General features: G+C 42.1%; 1 protein-coding gene across 2 annotated transcripts in view; it reads left to right on the top strand.

The window, feature by feature from the left end:
* SLF2 (SMC5-SMC6 complex localization factor 2) overlaps positions 1-14,247 on the top strand; it is a 29,823-nt gene extending 15,576 nt beyond the window's left edge. For both annotated transcript variants that reach the window (XM_069019896.1, XM_069019895.1), the window contains exons 9-20: positions 412-514; positions 1,940-2,015; positions 3,296-3,437; positions 3,872-3,980; positions 4,612-4,788; positions 5,365-5,462; positions 6,146-6,233; positions 6,742-6,873; positions 7,698-7,775; positions 9,383-9,469; positions 10,912-10,980; positions 12,112-14,247. In XM_069019896.1, coding sequence (XP_068875997.1) covers positions 412-514; positions 1,940-2,015; positions 3,296-3,437; positions 3,872-3,980; positions 4,612-4,788; positions 5,365-5,462; positions 6,146-6,233; positions 6,742-6,873; positions 7,698-7,775; positions 9,383-9,469; positions 10,912-10,980; positions 12,112-12,147 — 1,195 coding nt within the window. In that variant the 3' untranslated portion in view covers positions 12,148-14,247. The remainder of the gene's footprint in view (positions 1-411; positions 515-1,939; positions 2,016-3,295; positions 3,438-3,871; positions 3,981-4,611; positions 4,789-5,364; positions 5,463-6,145; positions 6,234-6,741; positions 6,874-7,697; positions 7,776-9,382; positions 9,470-10,911; positions 10,981-12,111) is intronic.
* The last annotated feature ends 8,157 nt before the right edge of the window (positions 14,248-22,404 follow it).

Here is a 22,404-nt window from a genome sequence, read left to right as displayed (position 1 = left end):
ATTGGACAGTTAAAAATCTTATTTAATAGTCTCACTGAGCATAGCAGCCTGTCTGTGTAGTCAGGCATAGTGGTTCATAGTGCAATAGTGTAAATCAATGTTTGTTTGAAACTATTATTCCCTAATAATACAGATGTTTCCAGACTGTATAGTATGGCTTTCTAGAGAGAAAGATAGTTGTTCTACATGACATTTGTAAATTTGATTGCTATTAAAAAATCAAGGTTTGATTACTATGGTATTTTATATAAGTAATAGCATGAGAATAACATCTGTTTTGCATATTCAGATCTTTCTTTGCTGTTGATGATGATCTGAGGGGTGAGAAAGTTCTTATGTTTTTGTGAAAGTGATGATTAAACCACTAACTGATTTTTATCCTCTTTCCTTGCCCCCATTTTTCTCTTACAGTTCTGGTGTAACGCAGCAGCTTTCTTTAGCTGTTAATGGTTTTCTAAGTTCTGCTTACAGTTGCATGTTGTGTCCCATACCAATTCTAAAGTGGCTTTTCCAGGTGAGTCCGTGCTATTCATGCAGTTATAATAACTCTCTGTGTGTATAATATTTTTCCTGGAAGCCAGTTGAAGAAGTTTGTGATCTGTTCCATTAACAACTTTTAAATGAGATATTATTTTTTTCCCCTGGGTTCTGATTTGTTCTTCAGTCTGAAATACTTTGATTGTCACTAAGGGTAAAACAAGAGAGAGCCTTTTCTGCACCCTCTGAGTGAATGCAAAGCTGCATGTCCATGTTCATAAATGCTACTGCATTGAAAAAGGACACAGTAGGTGAGGAGAGATACTGTGGGCCAAATCATGAGCAAATGCTAATCTTATTTCCTTCCACCCTTAGAGAAACAATACATGCTGCAGTATGCAAAAGTACCATTTTCTACATAGATCATCTTCTAAATCATCAGTGATACCAGCATTATCAGATAATTTTCATTTGGAAAAGGTACCTTATCGCTCAGGAAGAAGCCTGGAGTCATTCTCAAAGGAACTGTGGTTACTCTCTCCTTTCAAGATGTCTGTGTCAGTGTTTGAATCCCCAGGAATTAACACAGTGCTGTTACTCACAAAAATGCCCCCCTCCAGTTTCCATCTGTTATTATTTGCCACATTCTAACTGCACCTGAAACAAAAAAGAAATCTGGACCACCTGGGAAATTGCAGCTTCAGTCCATTGGCTGCCTTTTGACATTTGCCAAAACCAAAACACTTTGCTCTTCCATGTCCTTCCCTCCAGCCAGTAAAAAATTGCTTTCCCCCTTTCCATGAGCTCTGGTGTTCCTCTAATAAGGAAGAAGTGTGAGCCAATTCAGATCACTTAGAGAGCAGGAAATTGTCCAGCACCTGGGGGAGAAAAAGAAGTTTTTGTTGAGCCAGTGGAGTGCTCCAAGAAACCTGAACTATACTTCATAGTCATGTTTTTATAGTTATGTGGAAAAACTAAGTATTCATTGTTTGGGCTTAGTATTGCATATGCCCAACGTGCATGTGACTGGAAAAGGGTGTAGTTAACTCTGTTGCCTCCACTCCTGCTTAGGGAGCTCATTTTGACCACAGATGCAAATGGATTCCAAAGGGGTGGGTACGTGATACTTTCTGTTCTCTTAACCCTCAGAACCTTTTTATAAATCAACATGAGGTTACAGCATTCTGATACTGTAAATAATTAATTTTAAAATATTCATATAATCTTTGCACTGTTTGAAATAATCAGTATTCACAGTATTCTGTTAGTGTATCTTGCTTTAGGGGCTTTGGGGTTAGGTTTTTTTGTTTGTTTGTTTTTTAATCTGTTACTCATTTTAGTCTGCTGAGAAGTTTGGTGTTGTTTTTGTTCTGGTTTGATGTGGGCTTTTTTTCTAATTAAAAGAAAACTGATGCCATCATGCAGCTTGGTTTTTGATGTGTAGCTTCTTCTCTCTTCACAGATGATGTCTATTCATCCTGACTATTGTGTTTCCACCCAGATCTTAGACAGATTGATGGAGATAACACTAAAAAACTGTAAGTATTTGAAAGATGGAAAACTGACCACCTGAATGAAAGCACTTCTCCTTTCTTCAGTTTATAAAAGTCTTAGTGAGGAAGTAAAAGGTACTAGTTCTGTGGGGTGATTTTGGATTAATTTAGGCTCTTTTCTTACTACTGTAATGCAGAAATGCTGGGGGTTGGTCTTCACTGAGTATGTGCCAGCTGTACCACAGTATGTGTTCCTGGCACGTACTTCCAGAGCAGTGCCTCCAGTACAGAGCCTTTTAAACTCACTTCTGATATTTCACAAATAGAGTTGACCTGAAGAGAAGCCCAGTCTGCTCAAAAGCTTGCCCTCCTTTCCATCTTTTACTTTGGATGATGTGGACATTTGTAGCTTAAGGACTACAAGATGTTTTTCACATTGTCATACCCAGTATGTAGCACTTCATGATTTACTTTCCAGATAAATGACAAAAGTGAAGTGAATCATACACCTGCACAGCAACACTTTGAAGGATCTGCTTCAGCCCACAGTGCTGCTAATATCTTCTGTGTTTTGTCTTCTTCCTTTGTCTGTACTCAAATATTTCTCTACTACAAGTTCCTTTGTATGTTCCCCATGTCTTCGTTCAGATCCATCAAAAGTGACATTCATTTAAGGCTACCAGTTAACATTGTTAAAGTAATGTGGTTCTCTTGAAGTATTTGCTCAGGCCTGTCCAAATTGTACCCCATATTTTAATTCTTGTTTGAAGTCAGAGCTGATATAAGAGGGAATATAGCCTCCTTTGTTTTGTGCCTTGCTGGCATTAGGCTTGATTCTGAATGAACAGTGCAAGATAATGAATGAACTTTCAAACAGTTAAGGCTGGGAGTTCCTTGTTTACCACTTCTGTTCCAGAAACCTTGCCTGTTTTCAAATCTTGCTTAGCTCCACTTCCAGTCCCACTCTGATAACACCCTCTTACCTTTACCTACACAGGCAGTAATTTATGGGTTCTCTTAGATGAAAATATTACCTTGTTGCTTGTTATGCTGTTTGTGATGAAAGAGAGCTGTGCTGGAAAATGGGTGGAACTTAAAAGTAATTGACCTGTTATGTAGGCAAGATGTTTCCCTAGTGTAAAATACTGTGTTAGACTGTTTTTCCTCCCTCCTTGTTCTGAAAGTAATCTTATTGTTCAGTGTACTGACTCCTCTGAGATGAGGGCTGGTAGAATTGATGCAAACTGCTGAGCTTGTTTTCCTTAAAAGGATCTAATGCTAAGAGCTAAATTTAAACTAATCTATTCCATGTCTTTTTTTTGTAGCTTCCCTCAGTGATGAACAGTTTAAACCATGGATTCCTTCAATAGCTGATATATCAGCTGTTTTTGTCAATATGGGTATTGGGTTCAGATCTCTCTTTCCACTGGAACATCTTCAACCCACCTTCAATGAGCATGATATTTTGTAAGTGTTTTCTTTTTGATATTTATTGCTTAGATCCTGTGAAAGCAAGTCTTGTGCTTAGAATGTAGAATCAGAAGGTTCTTCTTTCCCTTCCCATACTTTTTTAGTTCTTGGCTCAGGTCTTAGTAAGAATAAATAACCCTGGAATTCAAACAATGCCTTCTAGGTAAGGATTCAGCAAACCAGAGCATTGTCCTTTGTCCTGCATCTTCTTAATAAAGGTTTGCAGGAATGTTGGCTAAATAGCTGGGCAAAATAATTGGCTACAAGTTGAGTTAGATGTGTTAGATGCTGTGTAACTGAGGGTTATTTTGATTTGAAGGCATTTGGAAACATGCAGGGTTTTTTAGTTTTTTTCTTCAGTTTGGTATTAATAAACCTTTGTGGGCTTTTAAATCGTTCATTTTTTGCTCAGATTGTGTTTCTTCTATTAGAAATCAGGTGCAAGAAACAGTGAGTCAACAGCAGCCAAGAGAAGACATAGCCTCTGCCAGTCCAGCTTTCCCCAGTCTACTTGAAAACAATTTAATTAATGTGATTAAGGTGAGAAAACTCCAAGGTTTTTGTGGGTTGGGTTTCTTTTTTTTGTGTTTGTGTTTTCTTTTGAGAGGGAGGATTGGGTTTGCAGTCTAGTTCTGAGCATGTGTTTTGAGTAGATGCTATCCTGAGGCTTCAGCTTCACACTCAGCAGAGTTTATTGCAGGCATTTTGCTAATTTCAGTTTCTTGACTTCCATTGGCTTCACTCACAACTGCAGAGTTTTGCTGCCTCTCTTTTCCAGCTGTGGCACTTTATAGAACATCTTGGCTCCCTCACATAGAAGAAACTATCCACTGATTTAAGTTTTCACTATTACTGGAGTATTTAGAAAATCTTTTGGCCTTTCCTTCAATTAAAGGAGGATTATCTATGTAGTAGAGAAAGATCTTTCCTGCTCCTGTAGTGTCTGGGGAATATTGTCATTGCTCAAAAAAAAAAAAGAGTCTCCAGCAGGTATTAAAAAAAAAATGGTGCTGTTACTGGGAGATGGGGACATGTTAGTACACAAGTGTTGCCAAAACAGTATGTCATTTGAGGTATATTTTAATGTGAGTGTGGAAAACTTAAGTTCTCATCATGCTTCAAAATAAGCTGAAATAATTCTGGGTTTTAATGCTTTGTATTTCTTTTAAAGTTTCTAGGTTTCTGTATGTCAGTAATTCAAGATGGATATACTGATCGAGAAATGTGGCTGCTGCTTATATTGTTATTTAAAATAAGCTTGGAGAAACAGTTAAAACAAGTTCCTCTGATAGATTTTCAGTGCCTTTTTGTAAAGCTTTTGATGAATATAAAAGACTGGGAGGCAAAGGTAACTTCATAAATTTATTGCACTAGTTTTGTGAAACTGCAACTTCTGTTTTGAAGTTTTCTTTTTCTTTTATTTTTCTTTTTTGACATATCAGAAAAGTACTGGCTGAAAATGTAATACAGAATTTTCAATAATAGTAGGTATAATAATATGAAAAATTCAAAGCTCTGTGTTTGTGTGAGATTTAGGAAGTGGGTGGGCTTACTGAGAGGGTTTTTGTTGCGTAACATTAAGTTGCCTGTCCTCTTCTAAAAGAGTTTGTTTATCTTAAGATTATGTGTGCTGAAATAGCTGTATGTTTAAAATGGTAGTTTGAAAGAATGAAGAAATTATTGCACTATGCTGGTAAGATGTCATTAAAAACATTCTGATCTCAACTACCCTAGTTTAAATAGTATTTAGCAGACTCACCTTCAGGTGCAATGCAGAAATCTCTTTATGTACCTCATCTCTTGTTAGATCAGTTCCTTTTATCACTTATGTTGCCTGTGTTTCTGGGGAGTAGGTATGTGCTCCTTTGCAAATAAAACAAACAGCCATTCTCCAATTTCAGGATGTTTTGTTGTTCTTTTAAAGATGCCTGAGCTGTGCCTGGCAGTGAGTGAACTCTCCAGTAATCAACACAACCTCCTGTGGCTTGTTCAGCTTGTGCCCAGCTGGATTGAGCGTGGAAGGTAACGACACTGTAACATCAGAAATATGTGGGGTCATTAACAGCTGGTTTATTTGTATAAGCCCAAAGTCTAAAAAATGTAGTATTTATTACATGGCACCTAAAAAAAAAAAAAAGGCATTTGTGTTTTCTCATATGTTACAGATGTATGTGCAATTCTTGGTGTGCATGTGTAGCTTCCTGATCACCTCTGCTGAGAAAAAGCATTGTTAAATCTTTTATGTAGTTTCTGGGCTGTGGGTTCTTGGTACCCTGTAGCAAAGAAAGGCTTAGCTTGAGGTTCTGACATCCATCGCTCTAATTCTTGTCTGAATGACCAAAATTTAAATTTTCTTTGGGTGATTCATGTCTGCTTCTAAGCATCATTCTGAGTTCTGTATCTTTGAAATGAATAAATTACAATGTAACTGAGCAAGGAGAATTAGTTGGGTCATTAACTTCAGGCTTGGAGAGGAGTGTATGGCATTGTTTACTTGTGCAGAAGCTGAGCTGCAATGAGATTAAGGGTACTTGTGTTTTACTAGCCTACTTACTGGTTTATATAGCACCTATATTCAGAAAATCCTGTTTAATAGTTGCAAGCAAGTTTATGTCTAGGGAAGCCACGCATAGCCTCACATACTTTGTAGAAACTGTGGATTTGAGAAATTCTATGGGACATAATTTTTTTTAATTGTTTTTCAGGGAAGTAAGAAGACGTCTTAGCCTAGTGATAATTGCAAAACTTCTTCATAAAAAACATGTAGAAATACCTGATGACAGTGACAAGCAGGTACTGCTTACGTGTGTTCTCTTTGTATAATTTGGAAGTTTAGAAAACATATATATATATTGTATGTTTGTGTTTTATGTTTTAATATTGTATGCCTATTTTCAAGAACCTTGCAAAATGACCAATCAATAATTTTCTGTTTGTTTAGATTAGTATTAAAAGTATATTTGCCCTTGCGTGTAATCTGCATGTTCTGCAGCTTGTAAGTGCTTGTTTATGTGTCTAAACATTAATTGTAGTCATTGGAAAGAGGTCTACACTTCTTTATCTTCCTTTTGTATTCTTGTGGAGGCAATCTTATCGTAGGTTTGATCTTTTATTGAGGCAGTGTATGAACACTGAAGTCTGTGAATAATCAAAAATGGCTCAAAGCATGAAAACCTCCTTGCTAATTAAAAATCCTTCTTCTGTCCTTGTCTTAATAGACAGCTAATATTGTAGTGACACTCAGTTTCCAATTTGCTGTTGTCAGTAAATCGGTCCAATTTGTTAATGCTTGTATCTGTAGATGTTTCTTCTGCATCACTTTCTCGTGTGTATGAAACCTTCTTATCTACTGAAGAAGATGAGAGAGATGAGAGAAGGACTGAAGGAGCAGAAAGATGATGAAAACCACCTTCATGCAGAACTAGAACATGAGGTATATAGCCAATAGTGCTTTTCTGCTTTTGTTTTTTATGCATCTTTTATATATTTTATGTATTTATATATTTTATGTGACTTGGGGAATGTTTCTTTTACTTTTTAACTATGGACAGTTCTGTATGTGGAACTGTAAATCCACTGTTTTGTTACTGTTCATCTTTAAAATATTTTTTTTTTTGGTTATAGTCATGGAGGAAGGAAAGAAATAGCCTGTGGTGGAGGAACTTGTATTGGGCTGTTTTATAAACAGGGAAATGGTCAGATTTTCTGAGTCATGAGGATGTCTTGAGTCCCAACTTCTGTAATCAGAGGATGATCTTCCCTCCCTCATGATGTAAACAGTGAAAAGTGTTTGGTGCTGAGCCAAACCTTCACCTGCAGGTTTCAGAAAAAGATTTATGAATCTTTTATTAATCTCTTCTCTCAAACAAGTGTTAGAAAGGTTTAGTATTTCCATCCATCCGAAAATTGAGTATTGGTTTGGTTGTTTGAGTGGTTATCATGGAATCTCTCAGCAAGTGTTTTGATCTGGAGGTAGATGATGGGAAAATAAAGCTAACTGCTGAATTTAGTTTTCAGTATTAAAACCACAGAAAACTTTGTGGGCTACTTAGGTTATTTAAAACAATGTAATAGTGTTTTAAAATGTTTCTAATGTGTGACTATACTGTTTCCAATTATTTAGGCAGATAAGTTGGTAAACTTGTCCATTGGTGTGGCTGTTGGAGGATTCATTCCAGAAATCAGAGATGGTGCTGTTTGTAGATGTGAAGAGTTATAATGGTGCTTTGACTGCTAAAGCTTTTGATTTCTCTCCAGGTATACTACCTAATCTATGTCCTCCTTCATCTAGTCAGTGAAGCCAGTTTTCTTGACGTTGTGAATTCCAGTCAAAGGGTAAGTAACTTTAGTGGCTAGATCTTTAGATTTTAAAGTATTGTTTATCATGCACATTCAGGCTGTTTTGGTAAGAGCTATCATGTGATAGAAGATCACCAGTGCATAATAGCACTGGGGGAAACTTCTCTTCTGGAGCAGGGTAAATGCAGAAGAGCTTCCCTGTTTACTTCCTGTGTTTACTGCAGAGAAAAATCTCTTCTGTGTTTCTGTAAACGGAGCTGCCTTCAAACATTAGGCTGTGGATGAGCTTGCATTTGCTGTGTTAATCTTTCTCAGAAAGTATCTGGAGATAAACACAATGCAGAAATTCTTAGTCAAATGATCCTATCAACTTTGGAAGTAGGATTGAGATTTTTCAGTCTAGGAGAAAACCACTTTAAAAACATCCAGTCAAATATTTTCAAGCACATTACAGTTTCCAGTGCTGGAGTGCAGGAAGTGAAAGCAAGGACTGTAGCTCCTCTCTGTAGTGGTAGCTCCTTTGTGCCATTTGATGTGAACATCTTATAAGTAATACTTTCTGCTTAGCCTTGCAGTATTCCTGTTCAGATTTCTGTGATCATTTGCTGGGAGTTGCTGCTGCAAGGTGTTTGTGTAAACCTTCTGCCCTGTGGAATCACTCTTGGCTTTTAAGAAATCTGTCATATGAACTGTTTGAGAGATATAAAGCAATTATGTTTGGTTACATTTGGAGGGTTTAAAGTGTCTCAGTTTACAACTTAGATTTCTGGAGAACTTGGTATTTTCTTTTTTTTTTTTTTTAATGTCTCAATCTCTTAATGAAGAAAAATTCTATTATTCACTTACCTGTTAGCCATCAAGTGACAAGAGGGGTGTGGTGTAATATTGTGCAAGCTAGACTGGTGTAAAATCAGTCTTAACTATTGCATTTCTGGCCCTCTTCCAGTTAGAGGGGGTAAATTGAGGTGGCCTTGAGACACCAGCAAATGTTTATAAATAGAATTTCAGCATGTCTCACCTGTTCTGCAGAGTGGAGCCTCTTGACAGCTGCTCAGTGATAGACTGAAAACAGGAATTTTATGAAGAAATTAACAGAATGTGAAAGACCTTGGGAGTCATTATCAGGAGATTATGAAGTGCAGAACTGCTTTATTAAAGTAATGAGAAATTCAGAGAGAAATAAAAGATCAGCACATAAACCTTGGATATATTTTACCTGCTCAGCCAATTCCTACAAAAGAAATTACCCAAGTCCTCATTACTGAAAAGATTATTTTTAGCTATTGTAGCTTCAGAACTTTTTTTGCTGATAAAAAATGTGAGTGGCACTGCACTGTGTTCGCTACTTTGGGGACAGAAAGGATTTGCAAATTAGTTAGTAGGAACTTTAGAATTTGTGTTGGACAGCTCTGCTATACTTTGAACCTGCTTTTAAAAACTCAGACCTGTTTTACCAGGAGCATGCCAGCAACAGATAGAGGATCTTATGATGTGATCTTGTTTCCTTTCTTTCCCCTTTCTTTACTGTGTATTGCTGAGAAACATTCAAACTGAAGCATGTAATTTTTAAATTGCTATAATATTTGAATAAAGCCTGTAGTTTTGACATGGAGGATTTAATAGCTGTACACTTTTGTCTTTAGCAACACTTACTGAAGCTTTGTCGTGCCTTAGATAAGCACGTAAAAGGTGATATTAGGGAAGATGCAAGGCTGTTTTATCGGTCGAAGGTAAGATGCAAAACTTGATTTTTCTGTTTTGGTTTGGTTTTGGGGTGGTTTTTAGTGTTTGTGATGCATGTTGTTCCCTCATCCCAGCCCTGGAAATTCTAGGAGTTCCTCATGGGTGTGGGGTTTTTTTCCTGTCTGCATCATGTCTTTGCATGGGCATAAATACATACCCATTTTAATTCACTGAAAATACTCCTTTTGCTAACAACAGGACTCTTTAACAGCTGTAAAATGTGACTGGTCTCCCTTTTAGCCAGGCATCTCAACTTTTAGGGTCTCCCTTTTAGCCAGGCATCTCAACTTTTAGGGTCTCCCTTTTAGCCAGGCATCTCAACTTTTAGGCCCACAGAATTGCTCTCTCTCTTTGTGGCAGTCACTGACAGCTGACTCCAGTTGTAAGAGCAGAGCCTACATGCAGGGCCCGATACAGAGGACTGAAAAAGTTGCCTGTCTTGCACGAGTCTCCATTTTATTTTCCAAATGAAAGAGTTAATTAAAAATGCTTTGGATTCAAGCCAACAGTGTATGTGATGTAGCATCAAGCTTGGACAGTTGCCTTTTGTTTGCTTTGTGATGTGGGCCTTACTACTGGTAGTCCTAATTTTGTGACCTTCATGCTTTGCATGCTGTTGTAACAAACCCAAGTCAGCTCAGTGACAGTGATCAGCCCCAACTTTGAAAAGCCTTGGCTTCTTCAGCTTTAAATCAGACATTTGCAGTTGTGTGCTTACTTACCTCTCAAAAACATTCTTCTTTTCTTACTCAGCCAGATTAGTGGAGCATGGATGCTTTTAACAAGTTAATTACTCTTGCCTTGGATTGTTGTATCTCTGGTCACTTTCACTTCAGTTTCTATTTGCCTTTGCATTGAAAGGGGAAAATCTTACTCTGGTTTTCTCCATTGCTTCATTTGTGTAATACAGCAATAACTTCTAGAGGATGCCACTGTGCTGGGTTTTAGCACAGCATATGAAGCAAATCTCAGTGTGAATGGCTTGGATTAAACACCTGCTTGTGATTGGTTATGAAAAAGCACAGGTTTATGTACAAGGAATTGGTTTCAGAAGCAGCCAGTGCTGCATTGTTGGCTATTGTGGCTGCAGTTGCACCTTTAAGGTATAAACAGACTTGTGTGACAAACCTCATGATCCAGGGGTGAGGTGGTGTTTGGAGGCCAGAGGTTTGCATAGTGATTCCAAACATTTAACCTAGGGAGTCATGTGCCTCTAATGTGTTTGTGGAGTGCATGACTTTAAATTCAGAGTCACGAGTTACAGGGATCTGAAGTTGATGTGATGATACTTAGTGACAATAAAATTGTTCCTTTCCAGTAAACCTTGTAGGTTGGGTTATCTGGGGTTTTATGAGTTTAAAGCTGGGGGGGGGGTATGATTTTGCCTTTTTAAACATAAATGGCTAAAGTAATCAGTGTGAATTTACAGGTAAAAGGCTTGGCTGCTAGGATATATGGCAAATGGCAGGACGTGATACAAACCACTCGGCTTACTCAGGTACTGTAATGAAACCATTTTCTCTCTTTTCACATTGCAGGGTGCATGTAACTCATTTTTTAGCACTTGAAAATAGCATATTCTTTTCAAGAAATTTTCTTCATAAATGGTGTGGCTGTGAAATACACTTAGATGTATTAGAATGGATTTTTATTAAAATTCTTACTTTGCTGGCTTCGTTAAAACCAAGATCTCTCCATCGTTAAAAGTGCTGGTTTTGTGAAGGTGTGTGTCATACACTGAAATCCCAGTTTGAGTCAAGTCACAGGGCCTGTCTCTGATTACAGCTATTAGCAGATGCTTCCAAAAGGACGTTGGGGCAGGAATGCAGTGAGGCACTTCCTGCTGTGGTCTGGCACCATGTGGCTTTGAGACTTCTTGAGTCCAGGGCTTTATTCACATATGCTTAAGGGCTCTCGACAACTTCTCCCCCTTTGAATGTGTAAAATTTCATGCCGTGATTCAGCAAAGCCTCTCGTGTTTGTAGAAGTACACAGTAGTAAATAATGCCATGATAAGCCTCAGAAATATTTGCCTTTGTGACACCTAGCCGGCCTTGGTGGAATAGGTGGATAATTTCTATGATATCCAAAGTTCAGAGCTGTTTCTTCCAACCTTTTAAAGTTTCTGTTGTAATGTGATCAGACCAAGTGTTTGAGTCCTGTCTTGGAACATAAAGCTCTCTCTCTTGGAAAAGCTTAGCTTTCCAGTAATGCAGAGTATCATTTACATAAAATTTAAGTTATACATATATGCCTAGTATGGATTGCAGTTAAAAACTCTATAATTAACCATTTGTAAAGACTATTAATCTCTCCCAACCATGTGCAAAAAAGAAGAGTTGTGTGTGATTTCATGTTCTGGAGTGGGGAGCAACACATGTAACACATGGCTGCAGGATCTGCTTAGCAATTAATGAAAGTTGATAATGAGGTAGCTCTTTCAGAGTTGTTTTTTCTGAGATGTTTGGGGTTGATTCACATATGGGAAACTGGCAAATGTTTCAGAATAAAATTCCAGGGACCTTTTCCAGCACTTTGAGGTGCTCCCAAGCTAAGCATTTGCCTACTCTACTCAGTTCTTCTGACACTGGATTTCTGACTTGTGTACTAATTTGTTTTTACTCTTCAGGGAAAACTGCATGACTTCTGGGAGCCAGATTCATGAAATCTTGCCTAATTAAGGGAAAGTAACAGAGAAACTGAAATCAAAGAAGATATAGAATGAATGGAACTTCACCTTGCTTGGAACAGAAGAAATCAGTCACCTGAGTTAGAACTTGAGCTTGATTCAGACAAGTACTAGACACATGAGGATGTGATTTGACTAACATTGGTTTTTACTACAAATGCTCTACTTCTGAAAAATTGAAGTGGATAAACTGAAAAAACCCCAGCTGTTCCTATAGCCCTATAAGAATTGGCTATAAATATTTTACCATATTGAAAGCTGAGGGAAGTTTTCTTGTTTCCCTTGCTAATCACAAGACATATTTGAAAACAGTATGTATTCATTTTCTTGCCAGTACATACCTGCAAGCATTGTTTTAGGTTGGCTGGGGAAGAACTGCCCTGTGACATGACATGCAAGTTCAGAAACAGTGTTAGACCTCCCCTGTTGTGAGCAGGCGAGGAAGTGGTTCAGATCTGGGCTGAATCATGGTAATCTGCAAAGCAGAATTGGTATGAACATCCAGTGTCTCTTAAAAATACAAAATCCAACAGTTGCACTTTCTTTAAATGGAGAAAATACTAATCCTAAAATATCATCTCCGTGGAGATTTGAGAAAAGCATTTGGCTCACCTGTGTAAAGACTGTGAAAGCCATATGAAGACTGAATTCCTTGGTGTGAAGTCCTGCTGCACACACAATATGTGCCCAAAGCTCCAGGAGCTGTTTTTGGAATAATCAGAGGAAGGTGTGATCTCCTTTTGTGCTATCTGTGCAAATGCTGTCACTTCAATCTTACACTGTGGTTTGTCTGTAGGATGGGTGTATATAGGAAGAGAAAGTTAAGGTATTGGGTAGCAGCACCAATGGGGATTCCCATAAGTAAGATTTTTTAATAATATCAACATGTGTGTTTTATAATACTGTTTTGTTTTAATTCTTGTAGATTACCCTGTCTTGTACAATAAGAATGTAAAATAAGGCTTAAAAAACCTGCCACCCACAAAACCTTCAAATTTAATTATGTATATTACATATAAAGGAACTGCTATAGAATGGACACATCTTAGAGGAAATCTATGACATTTGCAAATTCATACTAAATGTATTTTTTTCTTTTTGAGTGTTAACATCGTTATGTCAATGCCATCTTTTGCTGTCTTTGATAGCTCATCTGCCTTCCCTCTCGTAACAGTTGCTTACTCTGTTGAATATATTGTATGTAGTTTTATTAATGATTTTTTTTCACTAATATTGTATAAAGGTTAAAAAAATGCAGAATGTTTACTGTATTTAATGTGTATATATTTTCTTACCGTGTAAAGTTGACATTGCTGGCATGTATATTTTGAAGAAGGGGAGGGGTTTAGATGAACAGCTTTTGTACTGCAGTTCAAAGCATGTTGAAACTGCTGAGGTTTGGGGTTTTTTCCACACAAAATAACCACTTTTATATTTACTTTTATTTAACAGAACAATGGAAAAATAAAACCAGACACACCTTTCTAGTTAAATGTCCCTGGACAAAATGGGCTCTGTTTCACACCAGAAAAAATGGCTGCAGGTCCTATTTTGTTATTGTGGCACATGTTACAGTTCTTGGGTTCACAGCTGATTAGCTTACTATAGATGGAGAGTCTTGAAATCATTCTCAGCTCAGCCAGTCCTGTGTTTCCATGCTTACTGCCCATGTATACGTTTTAGCACTTTCCCTCTCTCCCCCACTCCTGCTTTGTCTGCACTTCTCTTCCATCTGTTTTGTAGCTGAACTCTAGATGTGGGTTGAATTTGATGCTCATCAGAATCCTTACCGAGGTGATCACTACAGGGCCTTTCCAAGGGGCTCCTGGCAGTGAAATAGTAAACCTGCTGCCCTTGTGTTTTGCCAACTCATTTGCTGCCCCTCAGCCAGGACTTACATGCATTGGAAAAGGTTGTTTGCACACTAAAGGTCTTAACTGCTTTGGATGTCTTCAGAGAAGCATTTTGCACTGAGGTCTATCTTTGTATTAAGAGCCAGATTATCACATTTCATGTGGAAGTAGGTGCACTTTATTGCAGTTATAACAGAAAAAATTAAAGTCTGATTATAAAATATGTATTTGTAGCCCCTTGCCTTTTTATTTTTTCTTTTTTTTTCTCCTTTTTTTTTTAAATTTTCTGACAAGCCTCTCTCTGGCTTAAAATAACCCAAACACTTCTTGTTTAAAAGTTGAAGAAACCTGCCAGCAAAACTATTTGTGCATCTCATATTCTCACTGTTCCTGTTGTGGAACTTGGTAATGGATGGGGATTTCAGAAGTGATTAATGACTTGCAGGTAGGTCTGGCTGAAGGTCAGGAGGACACTTCATTGATGCAGTGGCTGCAGGAACTCTCTGAAACCCCCGACGCTGATGATTGAGTTGAGAATGTCTTTGGGAAAAGCAGGTGACTGGAACACCTGAAGTGTGTGGTTATTATTGGTGGAGCATCTGGTTAGATTGCTGCAAAGGCACTTTAGAGGCAGCAGTTCAGTGAAGAAAGACTTTTAATACTGAGGGATGGATGCTGCAGTGCTGGTTTTCTGAGCACAGAAAGCCAGCTCTGTCTCCATTAGAGGTGCCTGTGCTCAGCACTGTCCAGCACCCACCCTGGGGACCAGCACTTGGGCACAGGGGCTGCAACAGAGACTGTGCTGCTGTGGAGATTCAAGCAAGTGCTTCCAGGTAGTTGGGTCCCTCTGCTGCTCCTGTCAGTAGCAGGAATACTAGAGCTACAGGTGCCAACGCTGGTCTTGTATGTTTGTTTTCTTTCCCGGGAGAACTATATGCATAGCACAGTATCTGGCTTGAGGTTTGTATTTTGGTTTTTTGTTTGTCTTCCACCGGTTTGTGATGGTTGTGTATTTTTGTTTTACTGAAAAGGGCAAATCAGAAAGGTTTCTGCTGGAGATGACCCTCCTGATTTTTCTGGGGTCTTGTTCCTTGGGTTTGTGAGCTTTTGGAAAACTGCTTCTTGCCCAAAGTTCCCCAGTGGGGCAGCTGTTACCACTGCTGTATTAGTGCTTGTTTCTGCATCCAGAGAGAGAGAAAAGGCTCTTGGGACTGGCTGACTTTGAGCAGAGGGGAGGTTTGATGAGCTTGTAGGAGCCTAAGCAGCTGCTGAGGAGCTCCAAAGGAGCTGCCCAGAGAGGTCAGACAATCATTCGTGGGTTTAGCTTATTCCTTGCGGTTTCACTTACCAGAATTCCTTTAATTGTTGTTTCCCCATATTCCCCCCAGGCTGTGATATGCCTTCATGTTTTGTCTTGTGCTTATTTTGCCATCTTTACTGGCAGGGCCCCTTCTTATCACGTGTTGAAAAGGGCTTTCAGTGCTGGGGACAGGCGTGGGCTGCTGGTGGGGAGGATCCTCGAGAAACTAAATTCCTCGAAGGGCTTCTCTTTGCGGAGAGGCTTTTAGTTTTGCCTGACTGATGCTTTTTTCAGCCAGTGCTTCCTCGCCTTTGCAGTCAGGAATTTGAAAGGGACTATTCTATCTGGTATCAAAAGCAAGGCTGGGTGGTGAGAGAAGAAAAACAGTCGCGTCTTCCCATCTTGATATTTTGGTCTGGATGGAGGAAGCCAGTCCTGTACTTTCAGGGTGCTTTTAAGTAGCGTTCGGATACGTTGTACTTTTTTTGAATGCCTGCCTTGTCTCTGCGTGGTGAGCTGCTGCTAATGTTTCACCTCCTTCAGCTTTCCTGCCACCTTCCAGTTCCCTGTAGGGAAGTCACAGGGGAGGGGATGGAAACTCCGCTGGAATTGTTCCCTTCATTGTCATCAAAGTGCCTTTGCCATCAGCCTGGGGGAAAACCTAAAGCTTTTCAAGGCAGGTTTGGCCCGTATGGTGCGTAGGGGTGGATGAAGGGGCCATTTTCACACACCCTTGTCCCCGTGCTTCCCTTTGGGTTTGCATTTGCGGCTGGAGCTGCCTGAAGCCGGGCGAGAGATGCTCCTTCCTCTCGCAGAGCGAAGCAGAAGAGGTAAATGGATTTGTGCTGCTTTTGTGCTACGGGCCGAGTCCTTCACCCGAGCAGTGAGCGCTGTGAGCTGGGGCTTGGCACGCAGGCTCTGGGACTTTGCCTCTGGGTCTCAGGCTCTCTTCTCCCGAGGCTTGATGAAATTCCTGGCTCTCGGAGCAGATGTAGGAGCAGAGGGTCTCTTTCCTCTCCGGACTGACCGCCAGGCTGCAGCTGGAATAAAAACAATAGCTTCAAGCTGCCAGGGGCAGTGGTGGGGAGAGGAGGACAAGACACCCAGTTTCATGCTTTATTCGTACTGCAGGCTTTCATAAAGGCAGCGTAAATCATGCAGGGCAGCCGTGGGCTCCACAGACAGCATCGTTCAGGCTCTCAGACACATTGATCAGTGTGCTGGAAACTGAGCCTGTCCCCTTTGCCCTAACCAGGCTGTGGGGAGAGGCCTGCCAAGTGAGGATGCTGAGATGCTGCACTGCATATCAACTCTCCTCCACCTTTGCAGAGTGCTGCCTGCCCCCCCTGTGTACTAACCCATTTTTTCCCCCCAGTATTTTGTGCTCCATCATTGTTATTGTAAGGTTTGCACAACACAACGTGTTTTTGCCTCCAGTTGATTTTCTCTGATTAGCCCATTTTTCCTCTTGCCCTCATTCTGTTTTTTCCCGCAGTATGCGAATGCCGTTTGCTGAGAAACTGTGTCAGCCTTCCTCTAATTAAGAGTCTGGCAGGAGCCAGCGCAACAGTAATTTTGGAGATGACGCTTCCAGTTTGGAGCTGACAGTGAGCTGAGGTGCTGCAGCAGGGACTCGTGCTGGGGATGCGGGAATGTTCTCCGGCTGAGCAGGACAGGGGGACCCACGAGGAGCCTGGTGCAGGATCAGTGAGTACCCTGGGTGCATCTCAGCTTGGGTGTTTAAACTGTGTCCTCTCAAAAAGCAGCTGCAGGAATGGTTAAATCCGTGGTTATGTCATAGGTTTAGCCCTTTGTGAGGGGAGTCTGTGTGTACGTGTGTGTAAAGGACAGGAATAAATTGCAGTGGCCCTAAGTTGACTGCATCTCTCTGAAATAGCTGTAATGTTGGCAAGTAAGATGGAGTGCTCAGCAATCAAATGGCCTGAAAAAGGGCAAGTAAGGAGAAGCCATTCAATGATGCTCTGTAATATGGCTTCAGACTCCGTAGTTCTTTTATTAGCAGGAAAGCTCAAAGCAAACAAAAGGAGACAGGAGCTGGGGATTTGCTTGCCTCAGGATGTTGTGGATGCTAAAAGCTTAGAGGTTCAAAGAGCATTTTGTGGCAGAAAAATGCAGCGGGGTCTATGAAATGAAAGCGGCTCTCCCTGGCTGAGAAGGCTTCAGGCTGCTGATCCCTGGAGGGTGGAGTATGTGCTGGGAAGGTATCCCAGATGTCTGTCCTGTTCCTTCACCCTGTGCAAGGTGCTAGGATTTGGTCCAGTGTGGTGTTACTGCCTGTATGCTTTACGTGAACAGCTGAGGGATTTCAGGTAATCTCACAGTTTCCAAACTGTCTCTCGTGCCCACCGTTGTGTCTCCCCATCCATTCCTGAGACAGAAGTTGCTGTTGAAGGTGGTGCCAGCCCTTGCTCTAAAGGAGTCTGGAGAGGTGTATGGGATCAAATGTTTCATTTGGCTGAAGAAAACTCAGTGTCATTTTTTGATCTTTCTAATGACCCTGTGAGTGAGACTAGGAAAACGAGTTGTGTGGTTCAGGAGCTCCAGCAGAACACAGCCAACCACATGCCAGAGCTGACCTCCTTCCTCTCCCCTCCCACCCCATCCATAGATGTTTGCAGCTAGGGAGAAGTACAAATAAGAGCAGATGAGGAGATTAAAAAAAAAAAAGTCCTTCCTATGGGGTACCTCTAGAGCACAATTCAGCATTTTCCCTCTCTACTTGCTGTGTCAGGTTTGCCTCTTGGGGGCAACCTCACCCCGCTCCGGCTGAGACCAAAGGGAGTTTAAGTGCTTGAGGGGCGATGACTCACTGCGCATCTCTCTCTGCCTTTGCGTTATCTGATCATTTTTAGCAATCGAGGTCATTATTTGCTGAAAGGATTTCAGGATTTAAGCCGTCGAGTCTGACTGTTGGTGGCTTTTCAGAAATGATGCAATTGGCTCTTGAAGGTCCCTTTCCAGGCTTGGAGTCCTTCAAAGTTTTTTCATGCCTTGATGTCCTTCAGAGAGAGGAGGGTAGCATGAAAGGACGTGTGTTTTGTGGTTCTGGTTTAACGGGCAGAGCATAAATCTCTGCGAGGAAGATTTACAGTGTTCTCTTGGTTTTTTTTGCCTGGGTTGGCTTGGACTGTCACTAAGCCTGTAAGATGGTGCTGCAGACACTCTGACTTGTCATAGGGGAGAGAACAAAATTACTGCTCCAGCTCCATTTCAGCTCCGAGTCCCGGAGCAAGCATCTCGTACAAACATCATCCACAAAAATCCATTTGCATTTATTTAAAGGGCGTTGAGGTATATGACGGAGTAAAGGAAGTATTATTCATGCTTCGTGTCGTGGTTCCTAATGGTACTTTATGCACTGATATGACCTACAAAGCTTGTTGTTTTGTGCCTGCAGTGCTCTGATGTTCTTCCTATCCTGAGGGTCAGAAATGACAAGAATAAACTATTGTGATGAGTGTCTTGCAAATCCCTGGTGCCTCTCCTTGGAAGTGTCCTTGCCAGGGCACAGCTCAGTGACCTTGCTGGCACAGGCAGCAGGGGGGCAGCGTCCTTGTCCGGCCCACGGGAGCGAACAGAGAGGCATTCCTGTGAGATGTGAGGGCAAATCCATTTATCCATATTCGTGTTTCACCTTCTCCCCAAAGCACCGGGATGCAGCTCGGGCTGGGCAGGGGGCTTGGCCCAAGCTGAACGCACGCAGGGCCCCTCCTCTGGAAAATACCAGGGAGAAGGCTGGAGTAAGTAAGGTTAGACCCCAAAGCATAGGGACTTCTCCAAGAGGGGTGCAGGATCCTGCAGCCTGTGTCTGCCCACTGAAGGACTGAGTCAGCCCTGCTGGGGCAGCAGCTCCTGGCTCCAGCCAGCCTGGGCACTTGGACAGCAGCAACCACGCAGCTCATTAACCCAGCCCTCCGGCCCTCGCTCTGCTGGCCTTGACACTGTCCTTCTTAATAGTTCCTCTTCTTTCCTTTTTTTTTTTTTTTTTTTTTCCTTTTAATAAAGGTAAATTAGCTATATGGATATGCAGGAACATGAATCAAAGGAATTCAGCTGACTCTTGAATGAACCTTTCGTCCAGAGATGTGCTAAAAAGCACCAGGACGTGATGGATGCAGCCCGCTCAGAAAACACCTAAGGACAAAAACTGCTTGTAAGGCATCTCACTGCAGCCTCCAAAAATCTGATTATGTAGGGGGAGGAAAAAAAAATCAGGTTTTGGAATACATTAACTCAGTTGAACAGCACAGAGAGAAGGTACCAGCAAGAAGCAAATCAATTCCTGAAGGCTGCTGGGAAATTTCACTGAATTGGAGCTTCAGAGTAAGGCTGGCTGCACTTAGAGGAGTTAGGTTTCACCTGAAATATTTAACACCGGGCATTTGAAATGCTCTGCATGTCCAAAGAGCCCACCAAAAATATGCTTACAAGGAGATTTTAGAGGAACCCTGGGCTCATGCCATGCTGTTGATTTGTGAACCCAGATTTTCGGGTTGTTCGGTTTTGTTAGGATTTTGTTGGGTTTTTTTTTAAGAAAAGGAAGGGAAGGATAAGTCTCTGGCCTCCATCACAGGGAAGCAAAAATTACCATGTAATGAATGCTGGTCTGCTTTTGGGACACGTGCTGACAGATCTGTTGTTAGGAGGGAGATGTTTCCATAGCAAAACCATCATCCTAAATGGCAGCGTAATGCAGCAGAGATGCTGTGGTGGCCCCGGGGACCATCTTCCCGGACCATTCTGAGCATCCTTCCAGGGAATACGGGAGAGTGATGGCAGGGGGATCAGAGCAGCTCATGGTGATGCTCCCCACAGCGCTACCACAGCACCAGGGCTCTGCTGGCGAGGCTGTCAGCTCAGCATTTTTCAGCCCTTTCTGACTTTAAAAGAAAACTACAACAAAAGGCAAGCTTGAAATAGCTCATTTTATCTCAGCAGACAAACAACTTGCTTTGAGCATCATTGTCACTCAGGCTAAATTACTTTTAGATGTTTTTAATGACTGGGTAACATTTTTCAGCTGTTCATTCTGCAGCACCCTGCTGAGGGACAGTCCATCTGTAAAGACCAAGGACTCCAATATTGTGGTTGTTCTTCCTGACATTCATTTGGCTTCATTATTTGATACGTGATTCCCTGTGGCAGAGATGTTTTCAGCTAAATTTATAGCTACAAGCTCTTTTCTTTGCATAAAGGAGATCTGCTTCCAAAAGGGCTGGAAGGCTGGTTTTGCATGTTCCAGTGGAAGGTCAGGGATGTAGAGGAGAAACTCCAGGAGATTGAAGGTGACAGTTCAAATGCTGTCTGCACTGAGGGTGACATTCCCATTGGGCTGGAGGGATTTTAACCCATCATTTGTTACCTCTACCTTTCACTTCACTTGTAATGCACAGCACAGAGAGCTGTGACTTGCAAAATGATCCCACTGGGGATGTGGTTTGTGACATCAGCCATGCAGGTCTCTCGAATCCCTCTTTCCAAGGCAGGTGCAGCTTTTGCATTCGTTTCTAAAGGCAACTTCTGAGCCACTCGCCTTCGCCATCTCTGGGTTTTGCAGCGCTTCTGGGAGATTGTATTTTTAAATCCTAGCTCATAAATTCTGGAAGCTACTTTCCTTCCCCACCCCCTCGCCCCTATCAAAGTGTCAGAGCTGAAGAAAAACTGCGAGAGTGATGGATGTGCCCGGCTCTGCTTGCCAGGGCTCTGCTGTGTGTGGGGTGTTATTTACTGCGCTGCTGGGGTTGTTTCTTCTTTGGTGGCAGAGACGGCAGTGTAGGGGTTTGGTGCCTGGGAAGGAGGGGTAGGATGCCCACAGGTCATCCAAGCATTGAGCTGGAGGAGGCAGGGCTGGGAGAGAGGTTGCTTGGGCACAGGGACACAGCCAAGAGGTGAAGCTGTGGGGACATGGATCCTGTCTGGTGTTATGGCCCAGAGGGTGGATGCTGGTGGCCATAACACCTTCCTGGCTTTAGCTCTGGGGGCTGCAGGTTGGCTCACCCAAAAGGGCAGCTTTTAAAAGGCACCAGTCTTGTCCCAGCCCTCATGCACTGCCAGGTATTTGTGTTGCTGCTCTAGGCAGTGTGTGGCAGGGACCTGACCTGACGTGCAGGGGAAAACACAGGGGGCTGTGCCCCACTGCAGAAACAGAGAGAGACACCCCTGTGCCTCCTGGCCAGGCTGGAGCCTGCCTGTTTTTACTGGGAGCAGCTGCGATGATGATGCGCAGAGGGGTTGCCAATGTCCAGCCCAGCCAGTCACTTCTCCTGGAGCTATGCCTCTGCCTCTTCCCTGCCTGCACCCACCTTTGTCCTGCTCCTGCCCCAGAGCTGGGACAAAACCCCACACTGAGCCCCAAAACTCCATTCCCTAATGGAATTCCCAGTGGCTGCTGGCGTTTCCCCCCCATGCTGCAGGAGCATCCCGAAGCAGCTCTGCCTGGTTGAAAGGCAGGTCAGGACCCTGCCCTGCCGCAGTCTCACCAGCCCTTCCCTGAGGGCACGCTGCCGACAGATCCTGAGCCAGGGAGATGCTTTCCGCTGGCTTAGAGAGGTTTGCAGACAAGCAAACCAAACCCTGCCAGCTCCCTGTGTGAGCGCCTGTCCTCCGTGAACTCCCGTGCGTCTCTTGCAGCCGGGCTTGTGGGAACGGATCGGAGGCTGCTGTGACTCAGCGGCTTCTCCCTTGAGAAAATCTGCCCTGGCACCGTGCTTGGCTCTGCGGCTGGGGCTGCCGGCACCTGGCAGCCCTCATCAACAAATGGCCTTGGGCAAAACATCCCAATTTCCCCTGCCAAACATTTATGGGAGGAGAAATGCAGCATGTGATCTTGCAGGAAGTCGAGGCAGCAACTCTGTGCTGTACTGAGCTGGGGAGAAAAGTCCCATCCCTCCCTGAAGCTGAGCCTTGGGCTGGAGGGGCTGCAGCACGGGCTGGCTCTTCCGGTCTGCCCCTGCCTTTTTCCATCTTGTTCTAACTTTCTCAGACAAATTCTTCTGCAATTGTAATTTTCCCCGCTGGCTCTCAGCCTGAAGAAACAGTGGTTTGGAAAGTTTGCTCAAT

The sequence above is a fragment of the Aphelocoma coerulescens genome, chromosome 6 (assembly GCF_041296385.1).
Source record: "Aphelocoma coerulescens isolate FSJ_1873_10779 chromosome 6, UR_Acoe_1.0, whole genome shotgun sequence".
Classification (NCBI taxonomy): domain Eukaryota; kingdom Metazoa; phylum Chordata; class Aves; order Passeriformes; family Corvidae; genus Aphelocoma; species Aphelocoma coerulescens.
The sequence above is the reverse complement of the archived record's forward strand: the minus strand, read 5'-3'. Positions and strand labels throughout refer to the sequence as shown.